The 14,834-nt window shown below is 31.5% G+C and overlaps 1 protein-coding gene across 1 annotated transcript; it reads right to left on the reverse strand.

Annotated features, from left to right (window-relative positions):
- Positions 1 to 12: 12 nt before the first annotated feature.
- LOC123902121 lies at positions 13 to 7,426 on the reverse strand. The gene is made up of 8 exons (XM_045951778.1): positions 6,808 to 7,426; positions 6,660 to 6,727; positions 5,936 to 6,002; positions 5,002 to 5,156; positions 4,802 to 4,878; positions 2,879 to 2,947; positions 1,136 to 1,236; positions 13 to 538 (listed from the first exon to the last, which is right to left on the reverse strand). The coding sequence occupies exons 1-8, from the start codon at positions 7,048 to 7,050 to the stop codon at positions 236 to 238; spliced, it is 1,083 nt and encodes a 360-aa protein (XP_045807734.1). The 5' UTR covers positions 7,051 to 7,426; the 3' UTR covers positions 13 to 235.
- Between the last annotated feature and the right edge of the window lie 7,408 nt (positions 7,427 to 14,834).

Genomic DNA, 14,834 nt, shown 5'->3' on the forward strand with positions numbered 1-14,834 from the left:
AGTTGCAACAACTAAGCACAAGATGGTACTCCATTATGCTTGACAATTGAACTATTATTTTCTTTTCTTTTTTGACAGAAACTTGCACTTTTCTGACACTGCATAAAATAACTAAAGTAATGCTTTCAAATAGAATTAAACAATAGTACAAGAGAAAGCACTAAACAGTACAAACCTATATAGTACAATCGTAAATGAATAGTACAATCCCAAACTCAACCTGTTGATACAATATTTAAAGGTTCTCCATAGGAGTAAACTGAACACTCTTGGGATGTAAAACCCTATAACTCACAAACACAGATACACAAAGTGCTGCTACTGAAAGTATAAGTGAAAATGCACTTGCAACATTCCATGAGCTACTTGATGCTGTATCCAGCGACTTGCCACTCAATGAACTGCTCTGAGATATATCAATTGGAACCCAATCACAGTTAACAGAGTAGTGTCCGGAGCCATGCCATGGCTGACCATCTACTGGATACCAGAATGCCACAGACATTTTGCTTGATCCGCCAATGGTGAATTGCACATCCTGTAAGGTATAAATTTGTATCATTTTACTTATTTGTTATCGCCTAAATGATATTCATGAGTGTTTTGTTTCGAGTTCCAGCATGATAACAATGAGTATGGTTTCATGTTCTCAAAAAGCTATAAAACGAATTTTTGCATAAGTAGACAAACACAATAATCACAATATCTTAAACATAAACATTATATTTCAGAAAAACTTTATGATCTATTCCCTCCACTTCAAGCAAATCTAAGTCTCCCTTGGAAGAAGGTATTGCAAAACAACCCGCTAGAAGTTATCTTATCCAAAACCAAAACTATTTAACCAAACAGCATAGATCCATAATAAAAGAAACACGATTTATTACATCACTTGGGGTACTCTATGCCACCATTCATTATAATTGATATATACTGAACTTCATATGTAGTCCATCAGTTATCACTCGGTTATCCAATATATTTGGGAAGGGCTCTAATGATTAATCTAGAAGGCTTTGACAGACAAAAAATTCAGCTAATTCAAAACAGGGATTAAAAAATAAGAGGAAAGATCAGTGTAATATCTAAGCAAATAAACCTTCTGAATGCAGCATATAGGTTTCTAACTTCTAACCTGTTGAAGATGATCCATAGTCCTCAAAGGCCTGGAGAATTCAAAAAAATATGTGCCCTTTTTCCCATTTTCTGCATAAGGACTCTCATCCTTTACAAAACCTGTTATAGATAAACATGCAAGTAGTAATTTACAGCAAAATTATCCAGGATAACTAAATGATAGGGTAGAAAAATGCAGAGAGCTCATATTCACGGTGCTGCATCTGAATATTCATATCATATATGGAGTTGCCACTAGCAATGAAATCCAAAAAAATGATTTAACATACAAAATAGAGTAAACCCCTACTTTTGTCCTCCAAATACAGGTGTCAATAATTCATTCATAAGGGTGCGTTTGTTTCATGGTTACAAAAATTATTCCCAGGAACAACATGCCCTATTGTCAATGTCATGTATGCATAATTCATGCTCTACATTTTCACTTTTTTACTTAATACAGTATAACGGATATTAAGAAAAGTTGTTGGACTAATAAATTTGTCTGAAATGTGTGTAACTAGTACTAAAATATTCCTTGTGGGATGTACCCAAAAAAAATCCCTTGTGTATAATAAATGCATTCATTATTGACTTTTCATATTACAAGACAAATTCATATTATTAATAAGGGGTATATTTGGGCTTATGCCCTCCTTGTGATAAAAAAAGGGTATATTTGGAAAAACAGTAATAAATGCATCTAGAAATGTGTAGAGGGTCTTATATTTAGGAACAATTATTTTTCCGTAAAAGAGTCTTACAATTAAGGACAGATAGAGTATACTCCCTCCGGACACAAATATAAGAAAAACACTTCAAATTTTGGACACAAATATAAGCAAAAGTCAACTATTTTTAAACTAATTAATACTATTATTCCTAATATATCCTTATTTAATCATTTCACTTTTCAAAAGTTTATGTGATTTCCAAGGCATAAATCACTTTTCAAAGGGTAATATAGTAAACTTAACTCATGTTTTGCATTAAATCAAGAAAATTAACTACACTTAACTAAATTTCTTAAACACCGCGTAAACGGTTATTTTTTCTTATATTTGTGCCCGGAGGGAGTACAAATTATGTATTTATTTTTTCATCAAAGGAATATGTATTAATTATTATATTTATAAAAAAGAAAGTTTGAAAACAACTAACCCACAACTATTCCATAGAAAGAAAGAAAGAAAGAAAAAAAAACATAAAAATTGTTATGTGACCCAACCCACAAAAACAAATAACCCCCAGCCAGAAAATTATTTTCATGGATGTATATTCTCATAATTAGGGGAGAATAGTGATCGTTTTTAGAAATTTGTGCAGAACAGAATATATTGCACATCTACTGGCATATTTACTTTTAAGAGTTACCTTTGAATTTTGATACTATCAGTGGCAACTACAATAGTTGAAAGAATTTTCTTTACCACGAATATCATCAATAATCGGATGTGAAATCATATGAAAGTAAATGATTGTTTAGTTACTTATATCGAAAACATATTATTTATCATATTGAAAATGCAAAAATCATTCATGGATCATCACTGTTCGTGAGTAGTATATACACATTTATAAGGTAATATATTTTAATTGAAGTTTTAAATCGTGGTTGTAGACTTGTAGTTGCGCTACTACTAAGAAAATATTGTTTCAGGATTCATTTCATTACCAACCAATATTTCTGTCTGAATTCAGCTACCCCTATTGTTAATTCATAGGACATTTTACTTTGCATTTTGATATGTAAGAGGATTACCTGAGTGAACTGTAAAGCTGCTATGCCACCAAGCACCTTTCCAGTCATTCTGTGCACTAGAATCATTAACTGAAAACAGAAAAGGGCCAATGCTTAATGTATATCCCTAAACTAAAAATTATAACAACCTAGAAAATCATCAACAAATGAAGGGAGTTGAGGACAAGATTAGATGCATAACACACATTGTAGGATTATAACTTTTATATCTAATTAATTGTATGGTCGCAAGGTGAGAAGTGTCTTCCCTTGAAGGTCTCCAACTCTTTCTAAAGAGATAACACATCATGAAACAATGGAATATTTGTTGAATTCCCAAATCATAAACAACTTTATGCACAAAATCTACATATGTAAATTCACAATTCTCATAGAGATCAGAGTTAAAAGATACTAAATGAAATGGTGTTTTGTAAAGAAAAAGAAAAGGACACAGTCTGATTTGGCATTATGCAGCTTCATATTTTGTGCAGAAAGGCACAAACAGAAAAAAAGTGATTACAAAAATCCTCTTAAAATTGGGAGTTGGGCCTAACTCAACCCTACAAAACCGGGTTTTAAGGTAAGGATTTGCCCTTACTTATAAACACGTATTCAGGCTATTTTTCTTTGCAAGATCTTAGAATTGAGAGTTGGGCTTAACTCAACCCAACCCTACAAAACCGGCTAGTAAGATAATGATTGCCTCTTACTTATAAACCCTTATCCAGACCAACTCACATTCGATGTAGGACTTCTTAACACACCCCCTCAAGCCCAGCACTATTTGGCTTGGTGCGTGGATATAAATGGTGGGTGGCCCAATAGCAGGTGGCCCAACGGATCTTGGAGAGGCTCTGATACCATCTTTTAAGGTTTTATAAATAAGAGGCAATCCTCACCTAACCTTAAAAGCCAGTTTCATGGGTTGAGTTAGGCCCAACTCTCAATTCTAAGATCTTGCAAAGCAAAATGGCTTGAATATGTGTTTATAAGTAAGGGAAATCCTCGCCTTATAAGCCGGTTTTGTAGGGTTGAGTTAGGTCAAACTCCCAATTCTAACAAAGCCCATTAAGACAAATAAAGGGATTGATGAAAAAATAAATTATGGTTACAATGGAATACTTCTTATGTTGAGAATCTTGGGTTGTGGTCCCAACAAATGCGCTTGTCAATCTTATGTATGTCATTTTCAAACGTAATTATCCGCTTAACGTCTTTATCTGAGTTAGGCACTAATAAGTTGTCTACGTAATCTTAGCATAGAATATACATAATCCCTCCATCTTCTTGTCCTCTTCTATACAAATGCCTTAATTAATTGTTCTTTTCCTCCAATGTGGAAGAAGAAATCTTAAAGTAACTAAAGACATCATGCTCATGCTCAAATCCAATCACTTCTTAATCATTTTGGGATCCACTTCTATCTTGTGAAGTGGCATCAATTTTAAATTGGATGTGTGGGACAAAGATAATTTATTTTACAAAAACTTATGTAAAAGAACCTTATTATATGCAAAGTTAGAAGAGATTTATATCAAACGCAAACCTTGATTTGACATGGCTAAGCTAAAGGAATAAAATAATTGACATCCTCATGCAAGGTTTAAAACAATATCTCATTTGTTTCTTACATGGCTGAAACATGTGAAAGATATCATAAAGCAAACTAAAAAATGTAAAATAGAAAAATACATTTGAGGTGGATAAGTGTTAAAAGGAAAATAGAAAAGCAATATGATGATAGAAAATGTATAAATTTTTTTGTCTAACAGCATCGAGGAGAGTTCGAATAAAACAAGAGTGAAGTCATTCAAGCAATGGGAGTATTTAGGTGTCAAGATTTTAGAATGTTCTTAAGATTTTAGGTGTCATTCAGTATCCCTTTTTATTTTGAGCATATAAACATATAATTACAACTAAAGATGTTACATTTGTGCATACCAGAACCCGAAGGACCAGTTCCATCCAAGTATCTGCAGTGTGGATTCCAGGCATAGAGATCAACCAAATGGCCAAACCTGTATGGACGATTATAGGAAACTGAATGAACACATTTAGTGAAAAGATAACCCTGCTATAGTTGGAGTCATCATAAATTATCAACCAATATGTGAAAGTCGAGGAGCTTTTCTATTAATCACCTGTCACCTCCGTTTCCATCCCTATTGTCAATGGGATTCCCGCCATAAAGCCGTCCAGGAATAGCATTTCCAATCGAAAAGTGCATAATGTCAACTTCATGACCTTTGCAGGTTTTATTTGTGCACGAGGTTGAATGTTCCTCACAGCCACCCATCTTATAACAAGTAACACAACTTCTTTATCAATCACATTTCATAGAGATCTTTCAGTAATATCAGGATTAGAGATGAGTTTATAACAACTTATTTAGGTTAATGTTCTGAAAAGAAAAAGAAAAAAAAACACTTACATAAGTGTTTAAAAGAACTTGTGATACAACAACAACAACAACAACAACAACAACAAGCAAGTCTTATCCCACTAAGTGTGGTCAGCTACATGGATCAGACGATGACATTATATTCCATCATATACCATATTTCTATCCAACTTGATAACCTTTAGATCTTTTTTAATAGTTTCTCTTATAGTTTTTCCTTATATTCCTCTGCCTCAAATGATTTGACTACCCTCCATCTGATCTACCCTCCATACTACATAATCTGCAAGTCTTCTATCTACATGCCCAAACCACCTAAGCCTAGTTTCCTCCATCTTTTCTACTATAGTTGCTACCCAAAGTTTTCTCACATTCCTTCGATTGTAAAAACAGCTTATACAAAAATATGTCTACCATAAACACCTTTTGAAAGTGTTTAATTATGGCCATGTTTACATGCGCAAAGCGCAACTTAATTAAGAGCTTATAGCATAAGCCTTTATCCTATAAGTACTTATGTATAAGCTATTTCTATAACAAAAGATAAAATATAGTCAAATTATTTTCAGATAAGCTATAAACCGTTTCCATAAGTTATCTTGGAGTGCTTATGGAAATACGCTAAAAACAGCTTGTGGAGTTTAGAGAACACGTTGTTGAGTACACCAACTTACATTATGATAAGAGGCGTCATCCCCAATTTGATACATGAGTGCAACAGATGGACATTTGTTGCTTTCACTGCATGAAACACAAAAAAAAAAGCACCACTTATTAAAGGCTTATCATAAAGTAATATGAGAAAGTTTTTTTTTTTTGTCAATTAAATCTTCTCTTATACTCAATCAGGTTGGACCCTCAATAACATAACCATTATTTATAATGTTATCAAGATAATTCAGCAATCAAACAACTTCAACTTTAAACCAACAGTATGTTGATTCGAGTAGAACCAAACATATTGGACTCCTCTAAAGTGAGGTGTCTTGCCCGAACCAGTGATTTGCTTATCAATAGTTGATATTACTCACTTTACTCTCTAAAGTAAATTGTTCACTTTATAAACGAGTCTTGCCCAAATTGGACTCAGATCCCTTAAGTAAGTTCTCGAGTTCGAGCCTTATAGAATGTAAAAAATGTAGTTCGGAGGAGAGACCTCGGAGGAGAGACCTCTTAGACTTTGGGTTTGGTCTAACTCAACCCGTACATAATCAGTCGTAAGCTAAAGATAGTTCCTACTTATAAACTTATATTCAGGTCATATCTGATTGTCGGGACTCTTAACAAGATCCAACTAAAGGTCAGGTTCTCATAGGGAGATTAGTCATCATCGGCAAATATATCAAACCAAACAAATCAAACTCAAAGATTCAGTTTTTCTTGCATGACAAAGCTTACCCATTAGAGTACACATAATCACCATCAACTTGAAGCAAAAAGTAAATATCACGGCCATCATGCACACTCTGCAGCAAAACAACAAACACTTGGAGAACTCAAATGCAAATAACAAAAAGAACAAAAAAAAGGAACAATAATACAATACCTTAACGGTCATTTTTCCACCATTGAATTCATTTTCAGCATCAGGATCAAGAGCAAGAAGAAGAGAGAAGTGGGACCCATCAATGCTCTTCCAATCATCGGCGTGACCATCAAGTGTAATAAGACCGGGTTGAAACTCAGACTCAACTCGGATCTCTGACCCGGATTCGCAGCTCCAAGGGCCCGACTCTTCGTGTGAATAAACAAAAACAACAAACAATAAAACTAAGAGGCTACGAAGCATTGTTGTGTTGTGTTGTGTTGTTGGAAACTGTGTGTGTGTGTGTGTTTTTTAAAGTTGTTGTTTTGGATTATTTGGAAATTACTAAAAACGAGTTAATCTAATTCTAATTCTAATTCTAATTCTAATCTAATCAAAGATTAATTTTAGATTAGATTGGTAGTTGATGGATTGGATAGTGTAGTTAGCCGCCAGGGACTTGGGGAGGAAGGAAAGATCGAGATTTATGATGATGTGCTTGACTTTTCTATTTTTTTTTCAAAAATTAGACCAAATTATTAGTTCAATGTTGTTCATGTTTTTTGATAGATCCACTTCAAGTTCAATTGACAAAACACACATGATGACATATGCTTTTTGTTTTTACCTTTTTTCTCAGTTGTTGGTTGCATTTTCCTTTTACATTCGGTTAACTCTTTTTGTGTCTTGTATAGACCCCACACAATACACATCACATCCTTCATCAATCAGCCTTGCCACTTTAAGAAATTCTCTCTCGAAATTCACTTTTTAATGTATCTAAAAAATCAACTTTTTCTTGTATTAAGGATTAAAGAGAGTAATTGGTTAGCACAACACCAAATATTAGACCATTTCCAATGGTGGTACTTATATTTTTAAGTACTAGTACCTAATAGGTACTCCCATTGGAGCAAAAACAAAATTGTACCTAATAGGTACTAGTTCTAAAATAAGACATAGTACCTAAATAATTTTTGTAGGACCTATTTAAAATGATGTTGAGTTATTGGATAGATGTGCTACTAGTGGGGCCAATTTAGAACTTTTGAAGAAGTTTTGGGTTGGAGGGAATGAGTACTTATTATGTACTATTATTAAAAAAATTATAAATGAATTATGTGTACATGTGGGGCCACTTAAGTACTCAAAAATGAGTAGCTCCATTGTGGATGCTCTTACATACTCCATTTGCTCCTAATTATAAGAAAAAATTTATTTTTTAGATACATTCAAAGTTTGATGTATTTAGACTATAATATAGACTACATACATTAAACTTTCAATGTATTTAAAAAAGTGAATCTTCTCTTATAATTAGGACCGGATGGAGTATTAGGCATACAAATGAAATGAAAAAAATTAAAGTAATATTGATTGATGTGATTATTTTATTTTTCTTTTAATTTTTTTGATTTATGTGTGCGCGCTTAAATATTTTTTTACTTAAATCAATGATATTCATTCATTCAAATTGATAGAGTACATCAATGTAATACAAATTCAAAGTCGCTAAAAATAAAAATGATAGATCTGCGAACAAACTCACAGTATCCATGTTAATAGCATAAAACGGCAAATTGTATATGCCTACAAATTTAAATACGACTATATTGAAGTGTCCGGAATATTCATGCCTCCGGATCTGAAGCGTTTATGACACCAAAGTCGATATTGATTGAATCTATACTAGATCAGAATTAATCTTTCAACCTGAAACAAATAAACACCGCACAAAGACGGGATAAAACAAATACACCGCACAAAGGCGGGACAACAAACAAAACAAATATGTGAAAATCACTTATTTAAAGGAAAAAAGAAAAAGAAAAAGAAAACAACTTAGAGGGGTGATTTTGGGTCAAAAATTTACCCTAAAATCACCCCTCTTTGGTGGATGAAGAAAAAGAATAAACCAGGGTTAGAAGGAGGGAGGCGGCTGAGAGAGAGATGATATGTGGCCCTGGTGTTGCTGTTGTGTGCGCTTAAATCTAAGTGTGTCTCAAAAATTTAAGTGTGCGCTTAAATTTTGTGTTTCAATACATGCGCGTAAGAGTATCTCTGCCACTTCAATGTATCATAATCATAGTAGCCCTTGAATACTTTAACAAAATCTTGATTCAAATCTCTTAATAGGTGATTTGTTGGGTTCTCGAGCATAATTCAAGATTCAAAGTGGGTTGATAGGTATATTTATAAATTATTTATTGAGGAAGTTCTTTAAAAAAATGTTATTGAAATTCACACTCCGTAAAATAATCAATATAAATAATTAACATTTAAATTAATCAATATCTTTACATGTTTACATCGGTTGATGTAAAGCTTGAAGGAACAATTTAAACTCAATAATTAAGACTCAAGATTTGAAATTTAGTTTCAAGCATAAAAAAATGACGAACTAGGTAAACTATATATTGCCCATTTGTTTTATTATATTTGGTTTGAGTGGTAATAAAATGTGTAGGTAGTCTATACCAAAAAAAAAAATAAAAAAAAATGTGTAGGTAGTAGAACTTTGGTCTAATTAGGTCAAACATTTAAGTTTATTTTATTTTTGGAGTGGTTTGATTAAGTGTTGTGTGTGCCGTCCAATTTGGTTTTTTCTTGTTTGGTGAGTTTTTTTTTTTGTGTGTGTTGAAAGTGTTACTTTCCTAAGTAATGACACGTCTACATTATTTTGGTAATATCTAGAGCTTTGGATGTCTGAGTCTGATGATGTCCCGTGGGGATAATATCCTAATCTTCATCAGTAAATGGCATAAGTCGATGTGATCTTTTTTTTTTATTACATGATTGATGTAATAATTAATTTATTGGAAAACTTAGAAAAATGTATACAAGTCATCTTTTAAACTCGTGATAATTCAATGCTTTCATAGTGTAAAATGGTTTGAAATTGAGGACGTGATTGAAACAAAATAGGCTTAAGAATGCATAAAGTGTGGTACCCAAGAAAACTAATGGAAAGACAAAGCTTGACGAGGAAGGAAGCCAAAGCTTTAAAAGAAAAGAAAGTAAGACAAAATAAGCTTCATGAGCAAGGAGTAAGGAGTAATTCTTATGCGAGAAAACAATGTTCTTTGAGAGAACAAATATTTCTAATTTAATGCATTGTCTTTTCTTTTTTGTAAGTCAGCAATGTTATAGGTCATGCCTCCTGAGGCACTTTAAGAGTAATTTTCTACTATGAGTTCTCTTTAGATCCCTTAATATACTGTAAAACCCGTCAACATGCTTTGGAAATTTAGGAGGCCTTGGAGCACAAGTATCGGCGGGTTCTTTTCCACCTATTACCACTTGTTGTCAGAGTGGTTTCAATGTTTGGCTACACATGCTGTTTCATATTCTCTCCGTCCCTTAAAATAAGTCTCATTTGCAATTTTTCACGCTTATTAAGAAAAGTTTGTAGTGTAATAAATGTGTATTTTTTGGGTATTAAAATTATTATATTGTCCTTTGTGAAAAAATGTATTTGTAGTTAATTTTACGTGTTTCAATGCAAAATAGGGTTATGTTTGGAAAAGTAATAATAAATGTGTTTATAAATTGAAAAAGAGCTTATATTTATGGACAAATTTTCCCTTTAAAATGGTGCTTATAATTAGGGACGGAGGGAATACTTTCATTTCCTTACCACGTATCCAAGCAAAGCAACATATCTTTTCCTTTTTTTATTGATTTTCTGTAATGTTTGATTTTATTTTTTTAAGACTATTATTAAGGATAAGCAATAGAGATCTCTATAGGGGTTATGTCTTACAATCTCTGCCATTTTCCCAATCCAAATACGATCGTGTGGTTCCATTTCTTTAAAACATCTACCATAAAAACGGTGAATTTCTATTTCCACCTCTCAAAATTATTTTGAAAGTCAATTAGTAGCATCAGAAACTTTGGGCCCAAAAATAAAAGCACAGCTGCGAGTACTAAAAAGCCCATTAGTATATTTTTGAATTTTGTTTTATTAGATTAATTAATCTGTTAATGTGTGGATTTGCAAAGGATCGAGCATTTTTTGTAAGAATTGGTAGGTCCAAATCTCCACCTAAAAGTGATTCCTCAAAACCGGGAATTTAAAATATATTAAAAAAATTATTGGTCTTTACACTTTACAATAAAAATATTAATATTACTTTTATAATTTTTTATATTAGAATATAACTTTTTTAAAACGAATGAGTATTTTTGAACCTCAATCATATACAGTATCCCTACTAACTGTCTATGAAGCATGAACACCTCTATGATTAGATGAATTTTTTTTGTCAAATATATTTTTTGTCAGCTAGTTTAATAAATATCGTTAAATTTGATGAAAATATTTTTTTGTCAGCTAGGTTGAGTTATGATTATATTTTTTTGTCAGCTAGTTTAATATAATATTAAAAAAAATTATATTATATAAATCTTAACTCAACCGTTAAATTCATATTTATTATAATATTATTAACTATCACTTATATTTCAGGCACTAATTAAACTATCATTTCATTTTAAACATGATTTTTATTTAGGTTATTGTTTCAAGTCAGGAATGAGATGCGATTTATGACAATGGTACCACCAACATAATTATTCAATCAATTATTTCATGTGACGTTTTTTAAAAATTATGAAATTTGTCAGAAATTTTGCGTGCACACAAACTTTTCCCAACTATCGTTCGTTGGAAGGAAACACTTATAGGTGGGGGGCTGTTTCCAAAGAGCAAGGATTCACTTATTTTTTAAAAGAAATGGATACTATATAATTATTAAAATTTTGGTGTATAAATATTCAAATAATACTCCATTTATCCTTTTTTATAAGATTTAGTTTGACAATTTTTTTTCCCCTTATTTTTATAATTATTAATGACATTAATTATTTTCCGAAATTATCTTTATTTACTTTACAATTATTTTTTTTTACAAGAAGAGATTCACATCATTTCATTATATAATAATTGTTCAATACAAGGAGGTATCAATTCAAAGATATAGCGACTAGACTAAGAAATTGCCGCCCTAGCAAGCGTATGAGCAACCATATTCGCTTGTCGCTTAATCGACTTCACCTCAAAGTCAGAATGTAAAGATAAAATACATTATATCCAAAATTACAATTTTTTTAAAATAGCATTAAATTCTTCCACTTACTTTCTTTCTCTACAAAACTACAATTAATTAACTATAAGAAAATTATTATTAAGGGTAAACATGGAAAATAAATATCATTTGTCAACCAATTTAATATTAAGGCTCTGTTTTGTAAAAATAACGGATGACTGATAAGCTAGCTGATGATTTCTGATGGCTAATAGCTTATAGCTTATAGCTAATAAGCTAATTGAAGTGTTTGATAAAATGACATTTTTAGTTAATAATAAAATTTATAGCAAACTAATATTTAAAATATTTAGAATTTAGACATTTATATTTTATATACAATCATTTACTTTAATTTTATTTTATATCAATTTTTAATTTTACATTAAATAAATATTTATCTTCATTAACTTTTTTTAAGATATTTATTTTATTTATTTGTACACAAATATTATATAAAATGTATTTTTTTTTAGTAAACGTATCATTAATTACATTAAAAAATGCCACATATGCAATTAATTACATTTTCTTCAAATTGATGATGCACTAAAAACGCCGCGGCAAACTAAAAAAACTCCATAATCAAGCCAAAAAACACTAAAAAAACACCACAAAATACACTAAAAACGCTGCGAAATTACAAACAGTGAAGGCAGTTGATGGAATGCCGCAATAACCACCGGATAACACAAAGGCGACGACGGTTCAGTACCAACCTCCACTATTTATCTGACGCTATAAGCTTAATTTTTTTGTAGTGCAAGCTAATATATTTAATTGATGAGATAACAATTCGTTTGCTAATATATTTATTACGTGACAAGTTAGCCACTAGATCAAATCTGATCACTCGAGGCATTCTATCTTTTGCAGCTCATCACTGGGAGGCCCGAGTCAGCTTACCACTTGTTCATCTCGTGCAACATCTTTGGTTCTATTTGGGATTTAGTTCGCACTTGGATTGACATTTCATTGACGGGTTCCTCTTCCATCCGATATCATTTTGTTCAGTTTACTTACTTTGCTGGTGGATCTAGAGCACGTCGGTCTTTTTTGCAAATCATTTGGCTTGCTAGTGTTTGGGTTGTGTGGGCGGAAAGAAATCACAGATTGTTCAGAGGTTAAACCAGTACTCCTCATCAGTTGTTGGACAAGATCAAACTTTGTTCTTATAGGCATTCAATTAAAAAAGGAAAATGCGTTCACAAATCCTAGTTCAACTGGTAGAAATGTCAAAATTGCTAGTGTCCGACGTTAGAACTGGAGTTCGAACCCCGGTCACTCCACTTTGTGTGTGTGAGTTTTCAATAACTTTGTCATTTCGTGTATCAGCAAAAAAAAAATGTTAAACAGTGCCCCGAACACTAGTTAAGCTTATTAATAAAAAAATTATTTCTTGAAAGTGTAAAAATTACTTTATACAAATATTAATTTTATCTTTTATTTCTATTTCTAGTATGCTTAACAAGTGTCTGCGGAGTACTGTTTAACATCACCCTGGAGAAGAAAAAAACTACAGTATTCCTTGATTATTCTTACACCCGCACTATTTGTACCAATAATCTGTGTGCACCGGTGACCCGAGACATTGACCTTATAGTATTTCGCATTTTACGCTCGCAAACTCATTCAAATGCCTAATCAATTTTTAATTTGAAATTAAATAAGGATTAAAAAATACAAACACGAAGCTTCACAGAAAGTGTAACGAATTGGATTTAGCTAAATGACGGAGACTATATTGCCTTAAATTATGTCAATCTTCTAGAAACTCTTTCCACAGATTGAGAGAAGATATGATCATAAAATATTTGATTCATTTTTTAATTGGATCGTGAAAAGGATAAAGCTCAACACACCAAGTGTGGGTCATTAGTAATCTAAAGTAACGGTTATGTGGGGTAACAAATCTTGCATCAAATATATACATGAATCATGTCACAATGCTGCCAATTAATCCTTGTTACTTTGTTAACGTTGACACATTCCAAATTAATTAGGAATCGCTACAAATTTTAATATTAAATTAGTGGTAAATTCTAATATGGACCGCTTCATCAAGTGATACATGGTGAACCAGTCATGAATAACATTATAACGAATACGAATTTTATAAAATCCACCGTTGGATTGAAAGTTTATATCATATAAATCATCCATAGAAAAATTTAGAAAAATTGAAAATCATTTGATATGCTATTGAGACACATCAAGATTAACGGTTTATTAAATAACGTAAATCTTGATGTGTCTCAATAACATATCAAATGATTTTCAAAAAATTTTAAAAAATTTATGGATGATCTATACGATATAAACTTTCAATCCAACAGTGAATTTCATAAAATTCATATTCGATAGACCACTTATCCATGGTGGACCACTTGTGAAAGTGGTCCACCGTAGCATTAGCCTTAAATTAGTAACTGTCAAAAAAGAAGATGATCATGAATAGATTTATCATTTATTAACTCAAAGACGGGTATAACACCACCATCACAACAATTTACACGAGATTGCAAATAAGGAGAAGCATTATCAACAAAAGTGATATGGAAAGAGGCAGTAGCATCTCTACGATATTACGATGAGAATGTTAGAATTAGGGACGTTTTCAAGTTTTAGGAGATTCTGTACAAAATATAAAAATAACCCCTTAATAAAATAAAAAAATAAAATAAAATGTTGATTTAAATTGCATTTAATATAAAAAAAAATCAATCTTATATAAACATATAAATTATCAAAATTAAATCAATTGCATTAAATTAAATGGAACAAGAAATACAAAATAATTATCTTTGCATATAATGTCAAAAAGGAACATCATAATCTAAGATCAAATTGTATGCAAAGATTAAAATGGACTAAAACTATATTTACGATTATAGATAAATAATCTATTGATACATATGATATTTTATGAACATTAACAATATATAACTATTATTTTAG

This window comes from Trifolium pratense, linkage group LG1 (genome assembly GCF_020283565.1).
Source record: "Trifolium pratense cultivar HEN17-A07 linkage group LG1, ARS_RC_1.1, whole genome shotgun sequence".
NCBI lineage: Eukaryota > Viridiplantae > Streptophyta > Magnoliopsida > Fabales > Fabaceae > Trifolium > Trifolium pratense.

Bases quoted from the DNA above. Each gene is read 5' to 3' on its own strand.
- LOC123902121 (XM_045951778.1), bottom strand. From the start codon at position 7,050: ATGCTTCGTAGCCTCTTAGTTTTATTGTTTGTTGTTTTTGTTTATTCA. The intron at 6,003-6,659 runs GTAAGCTTTGTC...TGTTTCATGCAG, and splicing joins GATTATGTGTACTCTAATGG to TGAAAGCAACAAATGTCCAT. The intron at 4,879-5,001 runs GTGATTAATAGA...TCGTCCATACAG, and splicing joins GATGGAAACGGAGGTGACAG to GTTTGGCCATTTGGTTGATC.